This window comes from Aspergillus aculeatus, assembly GCF_001890905.1.
Source record: "Aspergillus aculeatus ATCC 16872 unplaced genomic scaffold ASPACscaffold_4, whole genome shotgun sequence".
Classification (NCBI taxonomy): Eukaryota; Fungi; Ascomycota; class Eurotiomycetes; order Eurotiales; family Aspergillaceae; genus Aspergillus; species Aspergillus aculeatus.
The window spans coordinates 267,562-292,621 of NW_017962979.1; the positions used below are offsets into that span (position 1 = coordinate 267,562).

Consider the following 25,060-nt stretch of genomic DNA (forward strand, 5'->3'; position numbering starts at 1 on the left):
GGCTGGATTGTTATTTAAAGGTCAGTCTTCACACTTGTCGTAGTTGCCAAGTCGTCTCCGGTCGTCGACCTGCTCACGCTCAATTCCACTACATCATTTGTCTGTCATGCTCAAGACACCGCCGACCTGTCTTTGTTTATCAGCTAGACTGTTCTCACATTTCAGCACAACTAGTGTGTCAACAAGTTGTTTGATACCTTTGTTTCTCCTACACGATAGCTAGCATGGGATTGATGTTCTCCCCGTCCTATGAGGCTAGACGCCACTCGGAAGCTCTTGAAGTTTAATGCACTTTTTGACAAACCTGTGTGACAACTAATCTCCCCGCATGGGAAGTTCAATGTGCCGGGATGGCCCTTCTCCTCGCATTGCACTATCCGACATCACTGCTCGCACATCCAGAAATCTGAGGCGGGCTTCAAAATATCCGATCAGCCTCAAAAGGGGTGGCAGGCGCACCAACAACTGCTTGGAGCGTGGCTGCAAACTACATGCCTACAGTGGTGCGCAAATACTACCAGCAACCGTCTTGAAAATCACTTGCAGAATATTTTGTCCAATCACATATTCAAAGTCACGAATTTTCATCGCACCCACTTTCCCCATGTCACCACACACTCCTATGACCCCAACATTCTACCCTCAACCGGCCTCGTCAACACAGATTCTGCATGATACCAGGCTGGATCGCCTCTAGCCTCCTGCAGAGCGTATCCCACACGTAGGTAGCCCGCCGCTCGTCGGCCGCGATGGGCGCATAGGCCTGCACGGCGCCGGCGCGCATGTATCGTCCGTGGGTTTCGCGCCCGGCGGCGGCCGTCTGGACCACCAGCCGGGCACCCTCCTCGGCGGTGCGGGCGGTGATCGCCTCGAAGATCTTAAAGAGCACCCTGGCCAGCCCGGTGGACTCGCTGATGATGCCGGTCTTGCAGAAACACGGGTCAAGGGCGTTGACCACAATCGAGGAAGACTGATCGTTCGTCGAGTCGCCGAGGGCGGCTAGCTTGATCATCGCGTAAAGCTGTAGTAATTTGGAAAGTTTGTACCTAGTGCAGCATTTTCCATCAGCAATGGGTTATGTGGCATGTAGGGCGGGTATACCGACTGGTTCATAAAATTCACGTGGGATTCCTCCCGAAACCAGGTGAAGATATCCTCACCGTGCTGCTCGGGGTATTCGGCGATGTCGTAGAGCGCGGAGGCGACGAAGGTGATCACCGGCGTGACGCCATAGGTTCGAGCTGTCGCCTTCATTTTCGGGATCATCTGGACCGTCAGCAGGAAGGTGCCGATGTTGTTGACGGCCAGGGTGCGCTCGGTGTCGTAGACGACCTTGAACTTGTTGGCGTGGATCCCGGCGTTGTTGATCAGGACGTCAACGCGCGGAAGTGAACGAGCGGCCCACTCTGCGAACCGCTTGATCGAGGCCGGGGACTCCAGGTCGAGTTCTCGGACGTCGACGAGGTTGGTCTTACAGTTCAGCTGGGCCTCGATCTCGCGTTTAGCCTGCTCGCCTCGGGACCGACTGCGGCACGCGAAGATGATCTTCTCGGCCCCGAGACGGATGAGGTGCTTCAAGGTCTCTTGTCCTAAGCCTCCATTGGCGCCGGTCACGATGATAGTCTTGTTGGCGAAGGAGACGGACGGTTGGGGGATTCGGAGAAGGAATTGGGTATAGAAGAAGTCGCTGAGAGTCGGCATCGTGCGATTTTGGGTCTATGCGACTATGAGAGTATGGCTATCAAGGAATTGGACTGTGGAATGTGACTCTAGATCGATAGAATAGAATTCTCTGATCGGCATTCAACTATATATTTTCGTCCTTTGCTCTTTTTCACAGTGGCATACAATCTCGGGGTTAAGTCCAGACAGACCGGATTTAACAAGTCCGTGGAGATCAACATAGTGAAGCCTCAGGTATCAGGCATCAACTGCACGTGAGGCTCGTGATCCGTTAAGTCCGCGGATTTAAGGCTGTTCTCCGCAGCTTACTTTGCAACATCTATCATCATCATTCATAGCTTCTTCATCAGTGTGCTGTACTCTAGATGCAGTCTCCCGTCATACCCGTGCCACAGAGACGGCGCGCCCGCATCCCTCTATCGTGTGACCCCTGCCGCACGCGAAAGTGTGTAGATCACATCGCTGCTCTGTATGATCCGAGGCAATGGCTCCATTGCTGACCTAGATAGACTCAAATGCAACCGGGAATACCCTTGCCAGAATTGTATAGCTCGTGGCGAGCAGTCAGCATGTCACTTCAAAGGGGCCAAGATTGACTCCCTTGCGAATGCTCGGCGGGAGCGTCAGCTCGACCCCTTGCGCCAACGGATCGACCAGTTGGAAAATATGGTGAAGAGACTCATTGCCCACCGGACACCCGAGAGCCCTAAGCCTGGCGACCTGGTTGCGTCCGATACAAAAGATGTAGCCGCAAAAGATGTAGCCTCTGCGGGAAAGATAGTGCTCGATGGCGCCCATTCAGTCTATCAAGGTGGTGATGATTGGTATGATGTGTTAGAGGAGGTATCTCGTCCTGTTCATGATTCCAACGCCATTTAAACTATCTTCGATCATCTGCCGGTTTGTTGTCATTGAAGCTCAACTGACGATTGTCAGATCAACCAACTCAAAAACACATGGGCCCAGGCTCAAGACGACCGAGTGGACCATCAGATTCCACCCACACAGTCGCAACTAGCCGACGGATCGAGCCTGCTATTCGGTCAAGTGAAGCCCATAGATCGAATCGAGATCCTAGCCACTCTCCCACCCAAGCGCGAATTGGACACTCTGGTGGCTATTTTCTTCGATCGCCCAACCTTCCCAATCGCCGTTCCTCGTATGTGCCAGCCACAGCTCATTTGGTCCGCTGATCTGATACAAGTCTTAGCCATCATCCACGAGCCGACCTTCATGCGGGAGGTAAGAGCACACGACCCGTATTGATCGAACCCTAAGGTAACCTTAGCCTAGTATCATGAGCATGGCAAAAATCCATCCCAGGCGAACTTCATCTGGCTGGGACTCTTATTCTCCATTCTTGGTATCGTCATGCTAGCCTATCACCAACACGGCGAGCCACCGCAGTATGAAGGCCGCTCCGAGTCTCTCTTCCAACTGTACCGCATCCGCACGGCGCAGTGTCTCCTGAGCGGCGACATCGCCAAATGCCTCCCCTACACCGTGGAGACCCTGCGCTTCAATGCTACCGCCGAGCTCAACCGCAAGGACGACAACCGCCGCGGCCTCTGGATCATGACCGGCGTACTGGTCCGCACGGCCATCAACATGGGCTACCACCGCGAGCCCGCCCACTCGTCACCCCCGATCCCCCCTTTGCAAGCGGAGTATCGTCGCCGTATCTGGCTGGCTGTGATCAGCATGGACAACATGGCCTCGTTCCGCGCGGGCCTCCCCCGCATGCTGTCCGCCATATACTCCGACACAAGGGAGCCACGCAATCTGCACGACTGGGAGCTTCCCGCCAATGATGCCACCGCCGCCAGCCTCCCACCCCCTCGACCATTAACCGAACCCACCGCGGTGACCTACCTAATCGTCAAGGGCCGCCTGTGCCATGCCCTCGGCCGCGTCGCAGACCTCACATGCAACCCTACCCCCAGCACCTACGCGGATGTCCTCACCACCGACCGCATTCTGTCCGAAGCCTACAACAGCTTCCCTCCGCACATGCAGCCACCGCCACTAACACCACAACCACCGGCCCCGCCGCAGCCCCCGGAGCAGCTCCGCCTTTCCTACGCAAAGATCGGACTCTGGTTCATCTACCACCGGGCGGTGTGCACCCTGCACCGCCGGTTCCTGGCCCAGGCCAAGATGAACCCGCACTACCGATTCTCGCGGGATCGGTGCCTCGGCTCCGCCCGTGCGCTGCTGGCCGCCCAGCGCGATCTGTCCGAGCAGTGGTACCGGTTCGCGCACACGCGCCAGACCCTCAGCTTTGCAGCGATGGTGGTCTTCCTCGAGCTGGAGTTGCTCCGCCAATTCCCCGGTGCGGAGGACGCGGTGGAGCAGGCGGATCTAGTGCGGGATCTGGAGACGTCGGTGGCGCAGTGGGAGGTGAACCGGGAGATCTGCGACGAGGCTGGGAGGCAGTGGCAGGTCCTCGCTGGGATGCTGGAGGGTGTTCGTGGTCGCTTTGGTGCGAAAGATGGCGGTGACGGTGGTGGTGTTGAGGCGGCGTCGGCCGATCATGCATCTGCCCTGGGGTTATGGGGCCCTCCGTCCCAAATGCCGGTCGTCGATAGTTTCACTTTCGAGAACGAATTAGCCACTGTCGAGATTGATTGGGTAAGTTTCTCCAACACTAGCGGTGAAAGTATGTGCTAATTGGTTTTAGGCTGCATGGGATTCTTACATTGAAGATGCTGGTTTTGGATCGGGACCAATCTACTAATCCATGGTTCTGTATACTCTAACTTGAGAGAACGTAGACCTACAGCACACCTTATATACGCACAGATCCATCCTGATACACATCCAAACTCGTTTTCATTATTCACCCTGCACCTGGCACTGCACTCTACCAGACCCCCCAAAACCACACACTCCTTTGCAGTGCAAAAGGGAAATTGAACTTCTATGATCTAACAACGATACAACGACCCAAAATAGCACAAGAATCGAAGGAGCGACCATAAACAAGCATATATAACATCATTATCAACATACTAAACCCGGGTTCAGTTTAAAGACAGGAGGAGTCATCACATCGTGGAACATATGCTGAAAGCTGCTGCGTGCCGCCTCGGCGGGGTCGAAGAAATCATTGCAGTTTCTGGGCTTTTTCGCTTTTTGTTTTTTTCATTCCGGCACTGCCCAGGTATAGACGACCTTATCGTCACCGTCCTCTCGTTTGCGAGTCTGTGGTACGGCCCAGGTGTAGGCCACTTTGTCGTCACCGTCCTCTCGTTTGCGACTCCTCTCCGGTATTGCCCAGGTGTAAGCGATCCTATCGTCACCGTCGGCTACTTCGCGTCTGGAGGAGTCTACATGAGATTATGTATGTTAGCCTACCGGTAGATGACAAGTCAACACAGCAACTAACCTCCGACGAGTGGAGCAGCATTGGTGAGGGTCAACGCGGCCAGGCCGTAGTATAGCACCGTGGTAAGATGCATGATGAGTGTAGTAGTTTGCAGATGGAGGAATTGCAAGTCGATTGGGTTCGTTCCTCGAAATTCGTTCCCTTGAACAAAAACACGATAATCGAGCAAAGGAAAACGTTCAATTTAAAAGTTGCCAGCAAAACAACCCCAACCGAGATTAACCGCTTGTATTGACTTTCCTAACGGTCGCTAAGAGAAACTGACAGGTGACAGAAGAGAAAGGACAGGCAGAAGATTGTCGAAACAGCGGAATCCGGCGGATCACAGCATGAAATTAAACATTCTTCACAAGAAAAGAGGGGGTGGGGAGGGTTGGAAGCTGACGGACGGGAAAAAGAAGAATCAATGGAAATGGGGAAACAATGCCTTAGTTAAGGTGAATGGCTGAGAAAAGTAACAGCCAACCAACCATTCATTCATCCCAGGAAAATCAAGTAGATTAAAAAACGAGAACTGGGAGGAACTAAGGGCAATGAACCAGTTTACCCATCAGTCTGGGCGGGCGACGACACTACAAAAGGTTTTCTGCTGCCACGCGCGCGCAAGCAAGGCCAGGCAGATAGCCATTGCCCATTTCTCCCAGTTTGGAAAAACACGAGGGAAAAAGCGAACTGCCACAATGCGTACATGGCGTCATGGTGTTTCCCTTGGCAGGGTATGTAACCCAATTGGTTCTTTTTCGTCTGAAATCCGACCGGGAGTGGAAGGGTTTCCTCCGCCCCCAATCGCCTTCTGCTGCCTTGCAGTTATGGCTAATTCTTTGTTGTGTCTCTGTCTGGGCTGAGCGCGGCATGAGGGTTGGTGGGGCGGGCTATGAGGACACTTCCTTTGAGTAAAGTCGGTATGTATGGATGTATGGACGTGTTTTCCTTTCCTTACCTTTCTTTCTTCTTCTTCTTTTTTTTTTTTTTTTTTTTTTTTTCTTTTCTTGTTTTGTTAATCCATTCGCGCTCTGACCGAGATGGAGTTCAGGTACTTTGTAGAGTAATCCGGTTATCCCGTCTTGTCAACTCAGCCACCGTTTGAGGAGGGAGGGAATAAGGACAGAAGAAATCACTGTCAGGTGTCGGTAGGAAGGAGGAACTACTGGCAATCTTACCGCAGAACAAGGATTGCTATGCACCTCTGGCCCTGCATCTACCGGCACGCCGGAGTCGCTCTTATCGTATGATAGGAGGGATAAGAGAAGCGAAGAAGTAAAAGAAATTCTCAATACTTTGAAGCTCTTCCCCAACCTTTACTTTCTTCCTCTTCCATCGCGCGGGGTGAGTTGGCCATCATGTCGTTCGAACTCCCCTCCAAACCCCACGAGCCCTTGATGCGCGGGGAAGAGGACTACCACGATGGGCCCGCACCGCCCCGACACCGCAACGCAAACCTGCGATCAACCTTCATCCGGTGCGGCTGGATGCTTCTTGGATTTCTGGTTGCTGCGATAGTTTTCGGCCTCGGGGTTTCCATTGGAAAGGGCATTCCAGCCAGAAAGCGCGAGGGACTCTTGAGTACGACTTCCCCCACCTTTCACAGCAACATACTTAACCCTGACACTGTTTTTCCCTTGACGACTGTAGTCCCCGAAGGCGACATCCAGATCCGCATGGAATACAACAGCACCTTCTCGCAGCACCCTTCGCCCGAGACCGACGCGGCATGGGCCTCCCTCTTTCCCAAGGGAGTCGGTTTCGTCAAACACCCAACCCTGGCACCCGAGCTGTCCGGGTTGGTCGTCTTCCACGCGCTGCACTGTCTCAACGCCCTGCGCGAGGTCTACTACGCCGCCGTGGACGGGCAGCTCCCCCATGCGGAGGACGAACACGACCGCATGAAGGACCCGCACCACGTCCGGCACTGCTTCGACTACCTGCGCCAGAGTCTGATGTGCGCGGCCGACACGAACCTCGAGCCCGTTGACAAGGAGCTCCAAGGCGTGACGGGATGGGGATATAGCCGAACGTGCCGGGACTACGAGAGCGTGAAGGCATGGGCGGAGGCGAACTGGTCGAACGATCCTTCCTAGCATTTTCTGCAGTGTGTATATATCACGAGATTCTATATTCTATTCAAAATTCAAAGACTCATGATCTTCATAAGTCTAAACCATCTGCCGTATACATAGAGTGAAGTCATCCACCTAAGCGCCCCCCACAACCCCGGGCTCCCACGCATCCACCGCTCGTGCATCATTCCACGCCCGCAATCGCTCCCAATCGACGCAGACATGATTCCCCTTCGCTTCGACCGTCAAGTCCCTCTGCTTGCCCTCAGGACCGGTCTGAATCCACCGGAACCCACTCAGCGTCACGTCCGCCCGACACAGAATTGCCTCCCGGAGCAACTCGACGCAGTGGTCGACGTGCGCCTCCTCCTCCACCAGCACCGCCGCTGGGGCGTCCGCTAGATAGTGGTCGCGGTAGATCCAGTGGCGGATGCGCTTGAGGCAGTGGAGTTCGTGGAACACCCCCAGCTGGCCGACGAACTCCCCCGCACCTTCGCCTTGGCCTTCGCCTGCAGCCCCGACGATCGGGAGAGAGGTGACGTTGTAGAAGGCGAGGTCCTCCTCGGTGACGCGGATGTTGTTCTTCTCAAACAGCGTGTGCCAGGCGGCCTCGAGCTCCGGCCGCGGTTTGCCGGCGAAGGGGTTGTTGTGGAGGCGGACGGGCCACGGGCGGGTTTCGTACCCTACGGCGTGGGCGGTGCGGAGGGACGGGAAGATGGCGTTGTGAGGGTTGGTGATGAGTCTGTCGAGGGCGAGCGGGGTATGGGTCAGGAGGAGGAGGTAGAGGGGGATGAGCAGCGTGTATGCGACCGTGATAATGCTGTAGTGTATCCGCAGCTGGGTGCGCTGGCGCGGGCTGGTGGTCGCGCGATCCCCCACGGTCTCGGACAGAGTCTCATGGTCGTTGAGGTCCTTTCCCTCCTCCTCGGTTGGAGCGAGTTGATACCGTTGTTCGTCCTTCTTCATGGTAAATGCTCATTGCAATGCATGGGGAAAGAAGAAGCTCCCTCTATTCTCTGGACCCCATGGCCATGGAGAGAGAGTCCCCTTCGATGTGGATGACATAGCCGGGGCACTGGTGAAGAGACAAGAGCAACCACCACACCACGCCACGCCACTTTTCTCACATGCAAGGGTATCGGTCTCGTATTGATGCGGTAAGGCTGTGGAAACGAAATACCCAGCCTTAGGCAGCAGGTATTCATCTTCTTGGAAGCGAGAGGGGGTCTTCTTTTTCTCGGAGGATATTTTGGTGGGACAGGCGTTGGGTGGGGTCCCAGCAGCCACTTTAAAATAACTTTATTATATTATAGTGCACTAAGAATGAGCTGATCAATTCAATCGCTCTGCTAGTCTGACTGCGCACCGATCTCCACATTCTTCAGCAGGGATTGTCAGTGCCACCTGGCCGGGGTGGGAGATGGGCTATGCCGCTTTGATAGGGAGGTGGGGGATTCTGGAAAGAAACACATCATTTCGGCCTAGAATGCACAGTTTCACCGGTCATTTCTATCGCTGATGTCGCATTACTGGTACTGCCATGTACTCCCAGCAGGAAGTACCTCGTAGCGAGGCCTTGGACGGCCCGCCAAGATTCCACTCGTGCTGCTGCAAGGAACTGATTCTCGTATCCCGGCTCTAGCGTGGGTCGAATGTGGTCAACCCGACCAGCACCTGGCGGGCCACGAGATGATTTTCTAGCAACACCAAGACCCCGAGCCGGCTGTGCGTAATCTCCACAGCATAAGTGGGCAGAATTGGCCGTGCGACTCCCCGGAAGCGCGGAGGTAACCGGCCATCCATCAATGGAATCGCAAATGCCATTAACTCACATAGTATATGATCCCTGTCACCTCGTGGACCACCACGACGCCGTCGGTGACTCGGTCTCCACTCCATGAACAGCGCCATCGACTCAATCGATTGACCCCGTTCATCGTCCTGCATACGGCGTGACATTGTCGTCACACTAACTAATTATACAGCAACCATGACGTCCCGTCCGACCTCGGATGCAAATTTTGCCGACCTCGGCCGGTCAATCGCGTCCAACCTCGACCGCATCACCCAGATCTATACCGACCTCCAGCGACCGCTACCCTCCTACGAGATCGACTCGCCCCTCGACTTCCCGGTCGAGGTGCAGCAGCTCCGGCAGAAAGTGCTAGATGCCACTCTCCAATTGCAGCAGCTGTTACTAGGCCCCAAGGAGAGTTTATTTTTGTGGGCAGTGAGTCTTGCCTCCCATCCAGTACTCCAGCAACGGATTCTATATCCGCAAGAGGTCCCTCGTCATGTGACTAACCTCAGCCCTTCCTGCCTCCCAAGAGGAACAATATAGGCACCATCCGCGCGGTCTCTGACTTCGAACTCGCTCGTTCCTTCCCGATCGGCGAGACGGCCACGTTCGCCGAGATCGCGACCACCGCTGGACTTCCGGAGCAGAAAGTACGTCGGATCATCCGCCATGCTGCGACCGAGGGGATCTTTCGCGAGGAGCCACAGGGGGTCGTGAGGCACACGGCCGCGTCGCGGATGCTGGCGGAGAACCGGGTGATGCGCGATTACATCGACGTTCACTATAGAGAGATGCTTCCCGCGATGAAAGAGGTCTGCATAGCATTCCCCCCTGCACGGCCCCTTCGGATCTGTTCCGTGATCATTTCGGACCTCTGACATGACCATTCTCAACGTGAAACAGACCCCAACCGCCTTGCGCAAATGGCCCAACGCCACCGATCCCGCCCAAACGGGCTTCTCGCTCTCGCAGCCCCCGACCCATCCCACCTTCTTTCAATACCTGACCACCCAGCCCGACCGCGCGCGGGTCTTTGCCTCGGCCATGTCGACCTACAGCACCGGGCCCGAGAATGACGTGAGCCACCTCCGCGACGGTTACGACTGGGCATCCATATGCGGCAGCGGCGCCGGCGGCGGAGGGGGCGTGGTCGTCGACGTCGGGGGCTCGACGGGGTACGTTTCGCTGGCCCTCGCGCAGACATTCCCGGCCCTACGTTTCGTCGTTCAGGACACGGCGCCCACCATCGCTCAGGCGCCCGCCGCGACTGCTCCACCTGGGGAGCACAGTCGGGTGCAGTTCATGGCGCACGACTTCTTCGCCGACCAGCCCGTCCACGGGGCGGACGTGTACCTGCTGCGCATGGTGCTGCATGATTTTGGGGACGCGGACTGCGTGCGCATCCTGCGCGCGCTGGTGCCCGCGCTGCGGGACGGGGGCCGGGTGGTGCTGAATGAGTTCTGCTTGCCTGAGCCCGGCTCGGTGGGGTTGTTGGAAGAGAAGCATATCCGGTATGTTTTCCCCACCCCCTCTCTCTAGCGCAGATCTATTCCTCGCGGCGACTTGTTGCCGTCGCTGAGCAATGATGCCCCAAACTCGTCTTAACACCGATCAACTGATGGTTTATCCCAGAACAATGGACATGAACATGCTCAGCCTGTTCAATTCCCGTGAGCGTGACGCAGCAGACTGGCGGGCGCTGTTCGCGCAGGCCGACCCCCGCTTCCGGTGGCGGGGCGTCACCAAACCGGCGGGCTCGAACCTCTCCGTCATTCAGGTGTCGTGGTCGTCCCCAAGTGCCGAGTGAGGTGCGTGGAGTGGATCTTGTGTGTGAAGAATACTCCCATCTCGGTGAATGACTAGTTGCGTGGATGGGGGATGTTTCCACTTCTCTTCACATCGTTGCAGTGGGGGCCGGAAAAGCCGATCGTAACGGTTTCGTGTCTTGGCTTATTTTCATTCTTCTTTTTTTTGTGTGTCGAACAATTTAGAGGCCAGGCTGTGTGAGATTCTTGGCACGGGTTTGTTAGGTCAGCGGAAGTGATGAAGAACGCAGAGAACACAGACGGTGGGACTTGGCTGTGTTAAGGAGTGCAATGACTGAGTAAGAAGGAAAGAAGGAATGCAATGGGCGGGCTACGGCAGTTAGGTCGGTGATAACCGGGGATCAGATTATTTTTCCATCTGCGGTTTTCTCACTGCAATTAGGCTAGCTGGGTAAATCGTTGGCGGGCGGCGGTCTGGTCTGGGCCAAGATTGAAATGCCATGGTTGGGTTGGGGTTGGGGGTGGGGGGGGGGGGAGCAGGCGGAGTGTGAGAAAATCGATTATCGGGATCATTCGGGGTGAGAACAGGCACGCAAGGACAATCTTACTCACATACTCCGTACTTCGTGCTCATAAAATCCTATGTACTCATGTAACAAGTCGATAATCAAGCAATAGCACAACGAGGCTGTGCAATTGCCCACGAATGTCCGAAGTTACGGACTCCACTCCTCTGCAGTGACTTCAGCGAAGGGGGGGAGGGGGACCCCGAAAGCCGGCCTCGGAGAGGTTGAACATCCCTCGTGCGCAGGATAAGCCGGCCCAGCCAATCGAGTGGCAGGATTTCCCAGGCTAAAAGATGACCGCATGGCCACATGCATGGTGTGTTGTGCTTCCCAGCCTTTTGCTACATCTTGGCGGGAGGCCGGACACGTTCTGTCTGATTTGTTTCCTGAGCCGCGAGTCGAGGGGTGCTGCTGACTGCAACTTCTAGACGGTCCAAAGATTGACTGACGGTCAGCGTAGGAACGAAAAGTCAGGAATCAACCTTAAAGTCAGTTCCCGCTTGGATCCATAGGATGGATATCGAGTAGACTAATCAAGAGAACCACGGCACTACATCAACTAGCTCATCAGCCCTAACTTGAACCACCGTCTAGGGTGGAAGGGAAGGCGGGAAGGGTTGCGGGCCGGGAGGGGATGAGGGGCCAAGTAGTCAGAGCGCTGGCCCCCAAATAACTCCAAGATACGGAGTATTCAATAACTGCTCAGTGCCATTCTCTCACTCATAATCCAGGCATTATGATCACAATTCACAACAGGGTGACCAGCCCATGGTCTGGTTCTATCCCGTGTGTGTGGGATGCAGGCAGGCATGCAAGCACCTAAGCAAGGGGACTAAATATTGATTTGTCCGAGGCTCAACAACCATTCGATCGGACCTCCATGCTGACTCGCTCACTGGCTTACTGTCCCACGCTTATCCGACCGATAAACCCTGCCTGCCTGCCTGCGATTGGCACCCCGGCCAAACAAACATGCACAAGCGCATACCTAGCATGCTGACACTTGACCAGAGGGGGGAAGGGGAAGGGTAAGGCGGAGGGGAGGGAGAGCGCTCGTCCTAGCCACTTCATGACTTAACAAGTAAGGTAGGGATTAGCAGCGAGCATCATGTATTTGCGCGACATTCCCCTCAATTCCCTCTTCCCTTTCCCTCAAAGCTGATCTCTTGTCTTGTCGGTTCGTACTCTGGCAACCCGGATTGCACTGCCGCCCGCATGGGCTACAACAAGGGGGAGATGATAGCCTTAGGCTTCATCTTGATGTTCGTACCCGCCATCTTCGTGGGGTTACGTGTCTGGGCCCGGCGCCTCTGTGGCGCTCAAATGGGCTCGGACGACTACACTATCTTCGCCGCCTTGGTAGGATTCAAGCACCTTTCCATCGGTCGCAAACCTGGGTACTGACCTCACCGTAGTTATTTTGCACAGCCGTCTGTATCTGTCAACTGATTGGAGCCATCGATGGACAATTGGGCCAAACCCAGGCGACCTATCCCAATGGGGAGCCCATCCTGGACGACCCACGGTTTCTAACCTACGAACGGGTGCGTATATGCCTCCGCGTCGCTCAAGGAGCTGAAAGAGTTGGAGAAAAGTAAGCCACTCTAACCCGCACGGACAGGCCAAATTCGCGCTGCATATGTTATCTGTGATGGGAGTGGGGCTCAGTAAAGCGTCGGTGATCCTGCTGTATATGCGCATCTTCCACACGCGGACTTTTCGGCGGGTGTGTCAGCTGTTTCTAGGGCTGGCCATTGCGTGGACGGCGGTGATGTTCTTCGTGTGCCTGTTCCAGTGCTACCCGGTGACGGCGCTGGTGGAGGGGTTCTACGGCAACAAGTGCATCAACACGATGGTCTTCTACAACGGGCTGAGCGGGTCGGACGTGGTGCTGGACGTGTGCGTGCTGCTGCTGCCCATCCCGATGGTGCTGCGCGTCAAGCTGGAGGTGCGGCAGAAGGCGGCGGTGCTGGGGATGTTCCTGCTGGGCGCGCTGGCCGTCGCCTCCAGCATCGCCCGCCTGGCCGCCTTCATCGAGTGCGAGCGCGTCCTCCTCATCCACTACAACAACGAGACCTACTACACCTCCGGCGTCTTCATCTGGACCGTCGTTGAGCTGGCCCTCGCCATCATCAGCGCCTGTCTACCCACCCTGCGCCCACTCTTCTTCTACCGGAGCCGGGGCGGCCTTCCCACCGGCGACACCTTCAAGCTGGCCCACGAATATCACGATCACATCCCCTCGCGCCAGGCGCGGTACGGTCGCCCCACGGACACGATCGACGAGCTGGAGGTCGCTGTGCCGAGTGACCGGAGTGGGCCCCCGGCCAGCGTGCAGATTCAGATCCAGCGCACCTCCTCCCACGAGCGTGGGCACCCGACCGACGGAGTCATCGTCGTCGAGCACAGCACGACCTGGACGGACGTCGAGGCTTTCAAAACCGATATTGCGATTGCCAAGTGAAGGTCTCGTGGTTCCTCTGATGGGTTGTGTGCTGGTATGAGTAATCAGATCATGTTGTTCTTTCCATAGTCTCTGCCCTAGTTTTCTAATCCACAGTGAATCTGTATATTGCCCTCGATGGGATGTGTATGGACCGCTAATTCTCTTGCGTCTATGCGCGGTTCGAGTTAATGGTTCTTCGCCATTGCTAAATCTACGATATTTGCTGTATGTGTCTGGAGCTTAGAGTTGGTCATGTCCCGAGTGGTTTTGATCGCATTTTCGAGTGCAAGTTATCTTCATCTGGGCGCTTCCTTGAGACCCGTCACATACTGGAGTTCTTAGCCTGCCCAATCCACTAGAGCTCCTCTAGGAAAGAACATTATCCCATTGAGCGTCCCATCTCGAAACATACCTCCACCCTGCCCGCTAATAGCTTAAACCTGTGCCCCATGCACGAATGCCGCACAAGGCCCCAGACCCACCATCAGGAATGAGCAAAAAAAAAAAAAATAAGAAATAAGCCTGGGACCGAAAAAGAATGCACCTCGATGACTGAACACGAGTCCCCTTTCACACTAGTAGCTCATACCACGAAGGGTTTCCACGTGTTCCTGTACCTTCTGGAACTAGTTGAGAATCCTACAATACGCCTCGTTCCTGGTTGGTATGATCACAATCCCAGTGAGCACCCCACTATGAATCTTTAGTCAACTGCTAGTCAACTCGCACTCCCGACAAATGATTACCAAGCACTGACCCTCCCACTCCCCGCTCAGTCAATTGCAAGTCGGTCTTCAGTACCATTGAGGACCAAAAGAATGTCTGCAGTGGCTTGGAACGCCACCGCATGGGCGCTCCATTCTTCACCGTGCGCCGGGCGTTCTACAAAACCCTGCCGCGCACGAGGCGGCCATGTGTCTCGTCCGGTTTACCCGGTAGCTGCAGTAGGTAGCCAGGTAGCGCATTGCAACCGCTTCAGATTCCGCAAACGGGGTATCTTCCACGTAATCACTATCGACAAAGAAAATAAGCTGCTAGCTTCTCCAGCAGAACAGTCAATCTAACGCACCATGACTGGTCCACCCCTCGCGAAGCACCGAACCGGAAGTCCAAACCGAGGGTTGACGATGCAAATTGACAATCCCCCTCCACAGCCATCGGAGTCGGAGTGGGATGAAAGGATTGAACGCTAAGCATCCACCTGCGCCTTTTCGTGGCGTGGTTGAAAGCATCAGTCGGCAGTCTGGCTCAGCATCCGTGCAAACCAAGGTTAAGTCTACGACTACAGCATCCAGCTAGCCTTTGATGGTGCGGTGCCCAACCTACGCACATGCTGCTCTTTCTCCCCGCCCCGCTTGATGGAACGGGATGAGCCCTCGCTCGGTCTCAGAATCTCAGAAGTATATTAGATGCGGGATGGCATGGGGCTGGGTCGTGTTTGCTGGATCTAACCTTTTCTTTAGTCAATGCCTCTTGGTCCCCTTCATTGTTACCCGGTGTGTGGTTTCGCGGTGTGAAACACTGTGATGAGGGTTCCGTCAGCATTGGGGCTTGCTGCCTTGGCAGGTCCGGCCGTGGTTGAGGCGTGGACGAAGTACACCGCGTTTGAGACGTGCTTGCAGCCACGGCTCTCGTCCACGGCCACGATCCTCAATGCCTCCTCGACGGTCGTCGCCCCGCGATGGACGGAGTATGACGAGCCCGTGACGAACCACGTCGTCAACGTGGCGACAGAAGCGGACGTGCAAGCCACTGTACCCTCACCCGTCCCTTATCCCTTAGTATTGGGCTGACCCCACACCACAAACACAGGTCTTCTGCGCCAACACCCACGACATCCCCTTCCTCGCCCAAGCCGGCGGCAACGCCTGGAGCACCACCTGGACCCTAACCAACGCGACCACCCCCTCCATCCTCATCAACCTCCGCGCCCTCAACGCCATCACCTTCTCCCCGAACCGCACAACCGTCACCGTGCAAGGCGGCACCCTGATCTCCGAGCTCCTGACCGCCGCCTACGCACACGACGCACAGGTGGTGACCGCGAACTGCGACTGCGTCGGGGTGATGGGCGCCCTGCTCGGGGGCGGGTACAGCCGCATGATGGGGGAAAGGGGGTACATGATCGACAACGTCCTCTCACTAAACGTCGTGCTAGCAACCGGGACGCGGGTGACGGTGACGGCGCGCTCGCACCCGGACCTGTGGTGGGCGCTCCGCGGCGCCGGCGCCAACTTCGGGGTGGTCACCTCGGCGGTCTTCCGCTCATACCCGACCCCACGAACCGACAACCACGCCTGGCTGGGCAGCCTCGTCTTCAGCGAGGACAAGCTCGAAGCGTTGGTTGGGGCGATCAACGACCTCCCGCTGACCCCCCAGATGGCCATCTTCCTTTACTTCGCCACCACCGGCGCCCCGGACTACACGCCGGCCATCATCGCGTTCCCGTTCTACCTCGCCCGCGCGGGGGCCAACACGACGACGGAGGAAGCCCGCGCCGCGTTCCGCACGATCCTCGCGCTGGGCCCGCTCTCCGACACGACCGCCTGGACGCCCTACGACCGGGTCAACGCGGGCAGCGGCTCGTTCTGCGCCGTCGGTGGCCGCAAGGTCAGTCTGGGGTCCGCTGCGCGGACCCTCGACCCGGCCGCGTGGCGCGCGATCTGGACCTCGTTCACGCGGTGGGTGGCGACGGCCGGCGGCGACCAGGTGGGCAACTCGACCGTCCTGATGGAGGCGTACAGTCTGGGGCGGGCGAGTGCCGTCGCCACGGACAGCTCGGCGTACGCGTGGCGCGCGTCCAGTCGGTTCAATACCGTCGCCATCGCTTGGTATCAGGATCCCGCGCTGGATGCGTCGGCGAGGCAATGGGCAGGGGATGTGCGTGCGGTGTGGAGGGAGACGAGTGGGTTGAGTGGAAATTCTACGTGAGTTTGCCTCTTTCTTCGGCTCTGCGATGGTTGGTTGGGGAGGGTGCATGATGGGCGTGCTCGATGCAAGGTGAGCTGTGCTGACTGGGCTTTTCTTGCGGGTTAGGTACATCAATTTCGCGTTTGGGGATGAGAGCCTCGAGGATATTTATGGGGATAATCTGGAGAGGTTGCGGTTGTTGAAGAAGGTCTATGATCCCCAAAATCGATTTAATCAGTTCTTTCCATTGGCATAAGGGGTGGGTGGGTAGGTTATTCCTGTTTTGCGAGGGTGGGAACTGAAAACTGGTGTGGATTTGGGACGTATTGTACTGGATGCGTGCCCTGTACTTGCTCTGAGCGAATGCACGCGATGTTTTGAGTGAGGTCTGAGGGACTACGAAGTAGATGGTGGGATCCATGCAGCGAGTCGGCACAGGTCAGCATAGCTCGCATTGCGTCTCGGGGTTAGGAGTTTAGTGAAGGGCAGGCTAAACCCTAACTAGGTAGGTTATGCAGGGTCGGAGTCGGAGAGTGAGTGAGATGGTGCGATTGCATTGCTCACGCTCTACCCGGGGCTTCCGGCTGCGCTAGGAGGCGAGCTAGTCCTGGATTCATTAGATAAAACAACAGTTTTGAGTCAAGTGCACTCGGACACGAGCGTGTTGGAATTTCAAGGGTAAGCTTAGGAATGTGGCGGGGTGATCAGTCATGCTGCTCGGACAAGCCAATCGATCAAGCATTTGCCTGTATTGGAAGAATTTCCTCTTAGTTTACGATTAAATATCGGAAAAGGTTATGAAGAATGGACTTGATTGACTCAGGTTGACATTATTTGGTACTGTCTAATCGTAAGACGGGGTAGGATCGTCATCCAGCGGCTACCCCGCTAACAGTTCACCCAGCCAGTTGACAGTGAACGAACAGGCTGACCAGGGGGGAGTCTGGACTGTCTCCGTAATTGATCCACATATCCACCCAGTTCCGGCCTGTCAGACCCCATCTTCCGTTCACTGGCGATCCAGACATTCCACTATTTCATTGTGTAACACAACAGCTTTACCCCGCCGAGGGGTAAGCCTCCCCTTCCCACCACAACCACAAGCAAACGCAAATAACACCTTTATAATCGCTTTGTTTCTCTCCTATCCTTCCTCATCCCTCCCTCCTCACTTCTTCAAACACATCCCATCCATCTCGATGACAGCAAAAATGACAGACCTCAAAAACACCCTCGACCCCCTCCTCCTCAAACATGCCAGCATAGAATACATCGGGCGCGATTCCCCCTCCTTCTCCGACACCACCCGCGTGTGGAACGTGGGCCGCAACAAGAGCTGCACCCCGCTCGCCGTCCTCCAGCCCCAATCCGCCCAAGACGTCGCCGCCCTCGTTCATTTCCTCCACAACCAGGGCCTTCCCTTCAGCGTCCGCACCGGTGGCCACAACATCGAAGGCAAATCCATCCAGAACGACACCCTCCTCATCGATCTCCGCGCCCTCGACTTCGTGCACATCGCCCCGGACCGCAAATCCGCCACCATCGGCGGTGGAATCCTGCAAGGGAAGCTCGGGGAGACACTCTGGAAGGAAGGTCTGATTACCCCCACGGGCTCGATCCCGGATGTCGGGTACGTGGGCTGGAGTACCTACGGCGGGTACGGCCTGTTTGCGCCGCGCTGGGGGCTGGGAGTGGATCAGATCCTCGGGGCTAAGGTGGTCAAGGCGGATGGAACGGTCGTGGATACGGATGAGGACCCGGAGTTATTGAAGGGGATCAAGGGGGCGGGTGGCGTCTTTGGGGTCATTGTTGAGGTTCGCGTCAAGGCATATGAGGCTAAGCAGGTGAGCACTCCCTATTATAGTTCAACATGGTTGTCGTGGAGTGGTGAGTCGAGAGCAAAATAGGCTAACAAGCAACGATGGACAGCTTCTCTCCGGCGTCATCATGTTCGAATCCTCGGATATCAAGAAGACCTTTGTCGATTTCAACGCCGCCTTCCAGGCCCTCCAGGATGAAGGCATCCCCGACGCCCTGGCCGTCCAACAAATCGCCATAAATGCGCCCCCGGGCCGCCTGTTCGGGACCATCGTCGTCTGGACGGGCGACGACCTCGACGAAGGCAAGCGCTGGGCCGCCCGGATCGCCCAGCTAGGCATCGCCATCATGAACACCGTCGCCCCCACCGCCATCCCCGACTGGTTCCGGGGCAACGGCGCCATGGTGCCCACCAGCGTGTACGGCTCCAGCCGCACCGCCAACGTGCGCCAGATCACCCCGGAGCTGGCCGAAACCATCGGCGCCAGCCTCGAGAAGATGCCCGCCGACCCGGCCACCATGCTCTCCGTGCACCAGCTGCGCGGCCCGTCCGCCACCCCCACCAGCGACTCGGTCTTTGCCGCGCGCGAACCACACCTCATGCTGGAGATCCTTGGGTGCGTGACGGCGGAGGATCTGCAGGAGGAGGCCGAGAAGTGGGCGTCCGAGATGCTGGCCAGCGTGCATGGCACCCAGGCACAGAACCTGCTTCCTGGTGCGTATGTGTCGCTACACTGCGAGGGGGCCCAGACGGTCTGTGTCGAGGATCGGGTGAAAAACTTGTTTGGGAAGTTTGCCGACGAGGTGGTCGCGCTGAAGGAGAAACATGACCCGAAGAACTTGTTCGCTCACACGGTTCCCAAGCTGAAGTAGGGGTTTCGTTTTTTGCATAATGAGATGTATTATGATAGCACGCATGGGTCGTTAGCAGTTTGACGAATGTCTTCATTTCAATTTACTAGCATTGATCTTCCTATATTTGTTACGTCTGTTAATGTTTGTAGCTTGTAGATTACCACCTCCGTGACCACGGTCAGCTTTAGTATGTTCGCTGCTCTCTTTTGTATAATTAGTACTAAAGATCGACTCAGATTTATGATACTCACATACTCCACTCTGCATTGTCCTTGTCAATCTTCACTGTCTCTGAGAGCGCAATTATTATCACCAATAGTTACAGTTTCTGATACTCTTCATTCTTTTCCTACAGCAATCGCCTGGATATATATACACACGGCCCAGGAACCGACAGACTTAAGAACCATACCTCACCCACGAGAAGCGTCAGAGAAGCTCTGTGAAACAGCTCTAGGCAGACCCATAGTATTCCAGTGTGGGAGGAAGAAAAAGGGACAAAAGGCCCAGTGCAGATGAGACCAGCAGCCCCGAGACGGGGAGAGTGAATGACGTCACCGCGGTAACCGGCTTCCGATACTGCTTATATCAGCGCGCTTCTTCGTTCCTGGCACATATCCTCTGCTGTGGACCACGCTGTTTGTTCTTACTCATAGGACAAGCAGATGGGGTAGTACGTGCATCTACAAGAGAGAGAGAAAAGAGCTAATATGAGAAACTCAATCTGTATTATCTGATTTCTGAAGGCTGATACATCGCTGGTTGTCAGCCGAAATCTGTCCGAGAAAACGAGACCATTGCCATTCCCGAGCAGACACTTAGTTTATAATTATAGAGTGCATGCCAACTGGAGAGTTGATAATGAACAGTCTTTTAGCGGTGCTGAGGGAAAAGAGCAGACCTAGGATCAAGTAGTGGTATCTCGAGCTCAGATCATCATGGAAGGGTGTACGGAGGAGTCGAAGGTAAGATTCAGTCACATAGCACCGCTACAGCTATGGTCCAGTGAATGTAAGCGGCATTCGGCTTCTTGATCTTACAATCTGCGCTCCCGTTGTGCTGATAATGGGATATGTATGGCCTGCGACCCAATGCTTCAGCCATCCGGCTAAATCAATACTGACGGTTGATCACTTTCCGGCTTTCTTATCAGATGCGGTCCGGATCGAATTTCAGATCAGTCTCAAAACAGGTATGGCATTCTAGGAGGGAGAGACTCGATGGGGCTATGGTCGGTGGCTACCGAAAGATACCATGCACGGATGCATCAGGTTTGAGCCAAATTGTCTATCTGGCCTATGTACAGAGCAGTCTTCCGCACACTCGATTTGAATACTAGCATGTACGCACAACACTGACCCCGAGTATATACCCCACCATCCTCGAGACCACCCCCGACCGGCTCAATCCCGATCAATCTCCACCACCGGCCCCGTATACTCCTTCCCACCCCAGAGCACATAATACCCCGTGCTGAGCAGGCTCGTCCCCGCCGTGCCCACCACCGCCCAATTCATCGTACTCGCCGTGGGGCTGGCCACGGTCGGCCAAAAACTGAAGAACACGCCCACCGTCAGATACGCGATCGTGAAAGCGTTCACCAGGATGCCCAGCACGCCGCGGATGTGGAACGGGCCCCACGCGAGCGGGGCCCCAGCGGTGTTGACCAGCACCGAGTCCACGGCCGCGACGGCGGGATCGCGGATGCCGCCCGTGCACCGCTTCCAGATCAGCAGCGTGGCGGAGATGAGGTAGGAGGTGTAGAGGGCGCTGACGCAGAGGGAGACGACGTCGTTGAGGACGGCGGCTGATCCGAGGATGATCAGGGCCAACAGGACGGCCGCGACGGTGACGACGAGGATGGACCATTGCGGAACGGCTTGGGCGTTGACCTGGGAATTTTGAGGTTAATACATGATGGACTTCGAAGGGACAAGGACGATAAATTGGGGCATACTCGACTAAGGAGACGCCAGCCTGGAAGACCTCGATCCCGAGCAAAAGACCAAACCATGCGCGATGACGAGGCTAGCGAGCCGACTGCGGTGGCTGTGACCAGAATCGGCACGATGGCACTCATCACCGTACAGCCGCCGACGGAACTCGTGGCTGAGCAGAACACCTGCATATAGGGATATCCAGTGGGCGTTGCCAGCGCGGTGTCAACATCGGTCATGGTGAACAAGGTGCTCAGGACCATGCCGAAGCCCAGCAGGCCGTTGATCACAACGGAGGTGAGGATGGACTGCGGCACGACCCGCTCCGCGTTGTGGATCTCTTCACTCATCTAAAGCACAAGTCAGGTTAGTGCCAGTCCGACATGAGGAGGCGAGCAGACTTACGTGAACGGCGGCATCAGCCCCCGTGAAGGAGAACATAGCGCCCGTCATTCCCACCATGAACGCCAGTCCTTCGCTCTGAAAGCCCCCGTCGTTTCGGAATGTTCCAAACACCTCGGACGCATCGTTGTGACTGCCCAGATAAAGGAGTGGGATGATGATGGCGAAGAAGCCCACGATGTGCAGGATCAGCACAAATCCCTCAAACTTGGGAAGCCAGGTGCTGGCGACCGCGTTGACGAACACGGCAAACGCCAGGATGGCCCAGAAGAGCAGTACCGTCTGCCATGCTGTCGGGACATAGGTGCTGTGGTTCAGGACCACGAGGCCCTGAATCTGGGAGGCGCTCAGGTAGCAAGTCGATGTGAATGCTCCCAGCCAGCCGATGACGATCAACCACCCTGGAGGGCAAGTCCGTCAACCAGTCATGACAAACAACTCTAGAGTGACACACAAGGTCGGCATAGAACATACCTGTGAGAAAGCTAAGGTACTTCTGACATGATGCCGGAGACATCATCGAGACCCAGTGGTACTGGCCCCCGGACGTTGGGGCCCTAGACGAGAGGCATGTCAGATTCTGTCGGGCAGGAATGGACAAGAGCACATACATTGAGACCAACTCCGACAGCGTGAGGAAGGTCGAAAAAGTGCCCAACCAGACAACCAAGAAGCTATACACGGTTCCGGCCGGGCCTCCACTGTCCGATAGACCTTTGTTAGGTGCCAATCAGACAAGATATCGTCCAGGTGCGCCCACATACTCTTCAAACGAGATGACAAACGTCGACAAGATACCTTCCCAAGAGGCCAAGATAGTGCAGGAAAAACCCAGAATGGACAGAAAACCAAAGCGACGCTTGAGGATCTGCTTCTTGCCCACACGTCCGAGCCCCTGGTTGTCCTGGACCTGGGTGTGACTGGTACTCGCGGCTTTGGTGTCGACGTGCCGTTCGCGGAGAGGAATCGGGTCCTCCATGCTGACTACCGAGAAGCTTCAGCTGCCAAGATCCCACGCGGTAATGAGACAGGCGTGGTAGAAGACAAGAGAGCAAAGAAACAATCAAAATTGAAAGAGACAAAACGGGATTGTATAATTTTTCTTCCCCATTCTTCTCGCCCGCGCTTTTGTCTCATGGTGCACAAGGACACTTAGTCGTCGTCTATCATTCCCAAAAGAGGGGCGCCAGCCCTGAACTAGTGGCACGAGTGGCCCCCCTCCCTGCTGCACTCTCATCGCTGCACGGGAGTTTGATTGATGAGGACAGGTGGGTGAAACAGATCAAATGGCCGTCCTCCTTTATTCAGCGCAACCACCCCACCAGCAGGGGATATAAATTGATGTGTGACTAAATCCCTCAGTTCCCGCGCGTTCGCTTCAGTCGATCACTTGCAATGGGCTGACAAGCACTGCGCTTTCAGACTAAGCATATTTATTAGCCTCGGAGCTATTTTCCACTAGCAGGGGAACTAATATATTCACTGTGGAGAATTCACATTGGGCCGACGCGCAGTCGTTTGTTACGAAGCTAAGTCCCACAGCCCCATCATGTCTCACTTTTCCTTATTCTGATAAGCTCTACTAAGCTACTGTCAAGGATTAAAGCCATGGTGGCCCTCTCTCTCCCCGTCCCCGCCAATGCCATTCACACTAGCGCACTGGTTGACTGCGATTCGACCCTCCATCAGTGGTGATCGACTCGGCGGCAACATTAGGATCGTAATGCTCTTCCACGGCCCAGGTCATCGTCTGACGGATGATATGACTCTGACTGGTCTGGCTATGCGCGTCGTCCCAGTCGCGCTCCCGCTGTTCCGCAAGTATGGTCGTGTCGTGAGCCGACCCGTGCAGTTGGTTCAGCTCATGCGCCGTGCCGCTTCGTTTCTTCTTCCCCGATCCGTATCCATATTGTTCGTGCGTCGAACTCTGCCCCGGTAGATGATAGAGTCGTAGCCCGGTGGACTGCAGTCCATCCATGAATGGCTTGAGGTGAGGGATGCAAGAGACGATAATGGCCAGACACTGAACCAGCTGCATGCAGACGGCGACCTTCCAGATTTCGAGCAGGGGTTCATCCGGATCTTCTTGCATGCGGCCTCGATACACCAGCTCCATCACGATAGCGACTACGACTCTGAGCCCGCCGTCACGGTTTGCGTTAGCTTATGATCCTGTCCAACACACAGGAACCGGATCACCTACAAGATACGAGTAGCGAAACACCCGATCACCACCGCCTTCTTCGTATCAGCCATCTGGATCTTGGAGACGACTAGAATGGGAAAGACCATCAGAGCGCATTCAGTGAGGATGTTGGTGATTCCGAAGTAGTACCACCATGCCGCCTGCTCGATTGGTTAGTCGAGTTCTGCATCGCGTCCAAATGCGGTTCATCGGCAATCCTACCCGGTTGAAGCATGTCTGCGTGAGCCAGTTCCACGGTTGGGGCAGGGCACACTGGAACGCGACGGCAAATTCGCAAGTCACGGCCCATGTTGCGATGAAGACAATCAGTCCCCATTCCACTTTGCGGGTTCGTTGCATCAGGAATGTCATGAATGCCAGAGAGCTCAGCTTAGCGAATGTGATGCAGGGGATGTAGAGCAATTCCGCAGCATAGATTGACTATAGCCCCGGCTATGTCAGTCAATGTCAAGTCTGTTCACGCGGATCCAAACACACCTTCAAAGCCACTGCCAGCTGATGCTGCGATGAAGCTCGTTGCTCTTGACCGTACCCATTGCCGGCTGCATTTGCAACACATGCTGCCTGTAGCACCGAGAAGACCTGCACAGTGGCTCGCACGGTCAGAACATGTAGTCCGTATGGCTTCCCTTTCCGCATTACACCTACCAGAGCCACCGAGATCAGGTAGTCGTCCATCGTCAGCTTCCTGACGATGACATATTTGATCAGAAGGCGTGTTCCCCCGGAGAGCATGGCGATGACCATGAGAAACCATGCCAAAATTCCGATGACGGGGGCGCGATTCGTGTCCGTAACCACAGTCATGGCTGCAGCAGACAGTGTTGCATGGGCGTCAGCGTCACATAGCGATTCCACCTCGCTCATCCAGGTTCTGCTTCATAAACCGATCACACGACGAATATCTCCAACGAGGAGAGAAAAACGAGGCGGAAAAAGTAGATTGCCATGGGATTGAGTGTCTCACATGGAGGTGGATCCGGAGGTGGCCCGCGCAATTTATTAGGGTTCGGCCGGTTGGCGCAGATCCGTACCTTTGCGTGGCCCCATCCCCCATGCAGCTTTCACTTAGTGTGGCACTTCACACATATCCAACTTCCTACTGGATGGGAAATTTTCGGCGATTCTAAATCCTTGTCACTCCAAGACGGGCTGGCTGGGTCTACCTAGTCTAAGTTTAGAGAATTAAATTCGGCCACTGCATAACGGTTTCCCCTCTCGTTTTAAC

The 25,060-nt window shown here is 55.7% G+C and overlaps 11 protein-coding genes across 11 annotated transcripts; 6 read left to right on the plus strand and 5 right to left on the minus strand.

Annotated features, from left to right (window-relative positions):
- Window positions 1-1,008: 1,008 nt before the first annotated feature.
- Window positions 1,009-1,701, minus strand: ASPACDRAFT_25510 (uncharacterized protein; the record flags this gene model as incomplete). The annotated part of the gene is made up of 1 exon (XM_020199341.1): window positions 1,009-1,701. One exon carries the CDS (start codon window positions 1,699-1,701, stop codon window positions 1,009-1,011), a length of 693 nt encoding a protein of 230 aa, XP_020058265.1.
- Window positions 1,702-2,021: 320 nt separating this feature from the next.
- Window positions 2,022-4,429, plus strand: ASPACDRAFT_1897078 (Zn(II)2Cys6 transcription factor). Its single transcript, XM_020198716.1, has 6 exons — window positions 2,022-2,128; window positions 2,193-2,526; window positions 2,620-2,842; window positions 2,894-2,925; window positions 2,977-4,314; window positions 4,364-4,429. The coding sequence occupies exons 1-6, from the start codon at window positions 2,049-2,051 to the stop codon at window positions 4,418-4,420; spliced, it is 2,064 nt and encodes a 687-aa protein (XP_020058266.1). The 5' UTR covers window positions 2,022-2,048; the 3' UTR covers window positions 4,421-4,429.
- A 2-nt stretch (window positions 4,430-4,431) lies between these two features.
- ASPACDRAFT_76432 (uncharacterized protein) lies at window positions 4,432-5,597 on the minus strand. The gene is made up of 2 exons (XM_020204709.1): window positions 5,072-5,597; window positions 4,432-5,012 (listed from the first exon to the last, which is right to left on the minus strand). Exons 1-2 carry the CDS (start codon window positions 5,142-5,144, stop codon window positions 4,828-4,830), a joined length of 258 nt encoding a protein of 85 aa, XP_020058267.1. The 5' UTR covers window positions 5,145-5,597; the 3' UTR covers window positions 4,432-4,827.
- Window positions 5,598-6,411: 814 nt separating this feature from the next.
- ASPACDRAFT_40746 (oxidase ustYa family protein) lies at window positions 6,412-7,149 on the plus strand (the record flags this gene model as incomplete). Its single annotated transcript, XM_020200808.1, has 2 exons — window positions 6,412-6,634; window positions 6,704-7,149. 2 exons carry the CDS (start codon window positions 6,412-6,414, stop codon window positions 7,147-7,149), a joined length of 669 nt encoding a protein of 222 aa, XP_020058268.1.
- Window positions 7,150-7,263: 114 nt separating this feature from the next.
- On the minus strand, window positions 7,264-8,094 carry ASPACDRAFT_58330 (oxidase ustYa family protein; the record flags this gene model as incomplete). The annotated part of the gene is made up of 1 exon (XM_020203333.1): window positions 7,264-8,094. The coding sequence occupies one exon, from the start codon at window positions 8,092-8,094 to the stop codon at window positions 7,264-7,266; it is 831 nt and encodes a 276-aa protein (XP_020058269.1).
- Window positions 8,095-9,371: 1,277 nt separating this feature from the next.
- Window positions 9,372-10,752, plus strand: ASPACDRAFT_76434 (uncharacterized protein). Its single transcript, XM_020204710.1, has 2 exons — window positions 9,372-10,437; window positions 10,559-10,752. The coding sequence occupies exons 1-2, from the start codon at window positions 9,806-9,808 to the stop codon at window positions 10,731-10,733; spliced, it is 807 nt and encodes a 268-aa protein (XP_020058270.1). The 5' UTR covers window positions 9,372-9,805; the 3' UTR covers window positions 10,734-10,752.
- Window positions 10,753-12,292: 1,540 nt separating this feature from the next.
- On the plus strand, window positions 12,293-13,834 carry ASPACDRAFT_76435 (uncharacterized protein). Its single transcript, XM_020204711.1, has 3 exons — window positions 12,293-12,617; window positions 12,674-12,802; window positions 12,880-13,834. Exons 1-3 carry the CDS (start codon window positions 12,474-12,476, stop codon window positions 13,720-13,722), a joined length of 1,116 nt encoding a protein of 371 aa, XP_020058271.1. The 5' UTR covers window positions 12,293-12,473; the 3' UTR covers window positions 13,723-13,834.
- A 1,396-nt stretch (window positions 13,835-15,230) lies between these two features.
- On the plus strand, window positions 15,231-16,870 carry ASPACDRAFT_50727 (FAD-binding oxidoreductase; the record flags this gene model as incomplete). The annotated part of the gene is made up of 3 exons (XM_020202387.1): window positions 15,231-15,458; window positions 15,517-16,631; window positions 16,741-16,870. 3 exons carry the CDS (start codon window positions 15,231-15,233, stop codon window positions 16,868-16,870), a joined length of 1,473 nt encoding a protein of 490 aa, XP_020058272.1.
- A 716-nt stretch (window positions 16,871-17,586) lies between these two features.
- Window positions 17,587-19,365, plus strand: ASPACDRAFT_114443 (FAD-binding oxidoreductase). The gene is made up of 2 exons (XM_020195799.1): window positions 17,587-18,458; window positions 18,544-19,365. The coding sequence occupies exons 1-2, from the start codon at window positions 17,826-17,828 to the stop codon at window positions 19,303-19,305; spliced, it is 1,395 nt and encodes a 464-aa protein (XP_020058273.1). The 5' UTR covers window positions 17,587-17,825; the 3' UTR covers window positions 19,306-19,365.
- A 1,325-nt stretch (window positions 19,366-20,690) lies between these two features.
- On the minus strand, window positions 20,691-22,605 carry ASPACDRAFT_1865606 (putative GABA permease; the record flags this gene model as incomplete). Its single annotated transcript, XM_020197860.1, has 6 exons — window positions 20,691-21,179; window positions 21,245-21,574; window positions 21,630-22,027; window positions 22,101-22,183; window positions 22,238-22,327; window positions 22,412-22,605. The coding sequence occupies 6 exons, from the start codon at window positions 22,603-22,605 to the stop codon at window positions 20,691-20,693; spliced, it is 1,584 nt and encodes a 527-aa protein (XP_020058274.1).
- A 554-nt stretch (window positions 22,606-23,159) lies between these two features.
- ASPACDRAFT_114446 (uncharacterized protein) lies at window positions 23,160-24,789 on the minus strand. The gene is made up of 5 exons (XM_020195800.1): window positions 24,481-24,789; window positions 24,310-24,414; window positions 24,034-24,252; window positions 23,830-23,972; window positions 23,160-23,761 (listed from the first exon to the last, which is right to left on the minus strand). Exons 1-5 carry the CDS (start codon window positions 24,637-24,639, stop codon window positions 23,278-23,280), a joined length of 1,110 nt encoding a protein of 369 aa, XP_020058275.1. The 5' UTR covers window positions 24,640-24,789; the 3' UTR covers window positions 23,160-23,277.
- Between the last annotated feature and the right edge of the window lie 271 nt (window positions 24,790-25,060).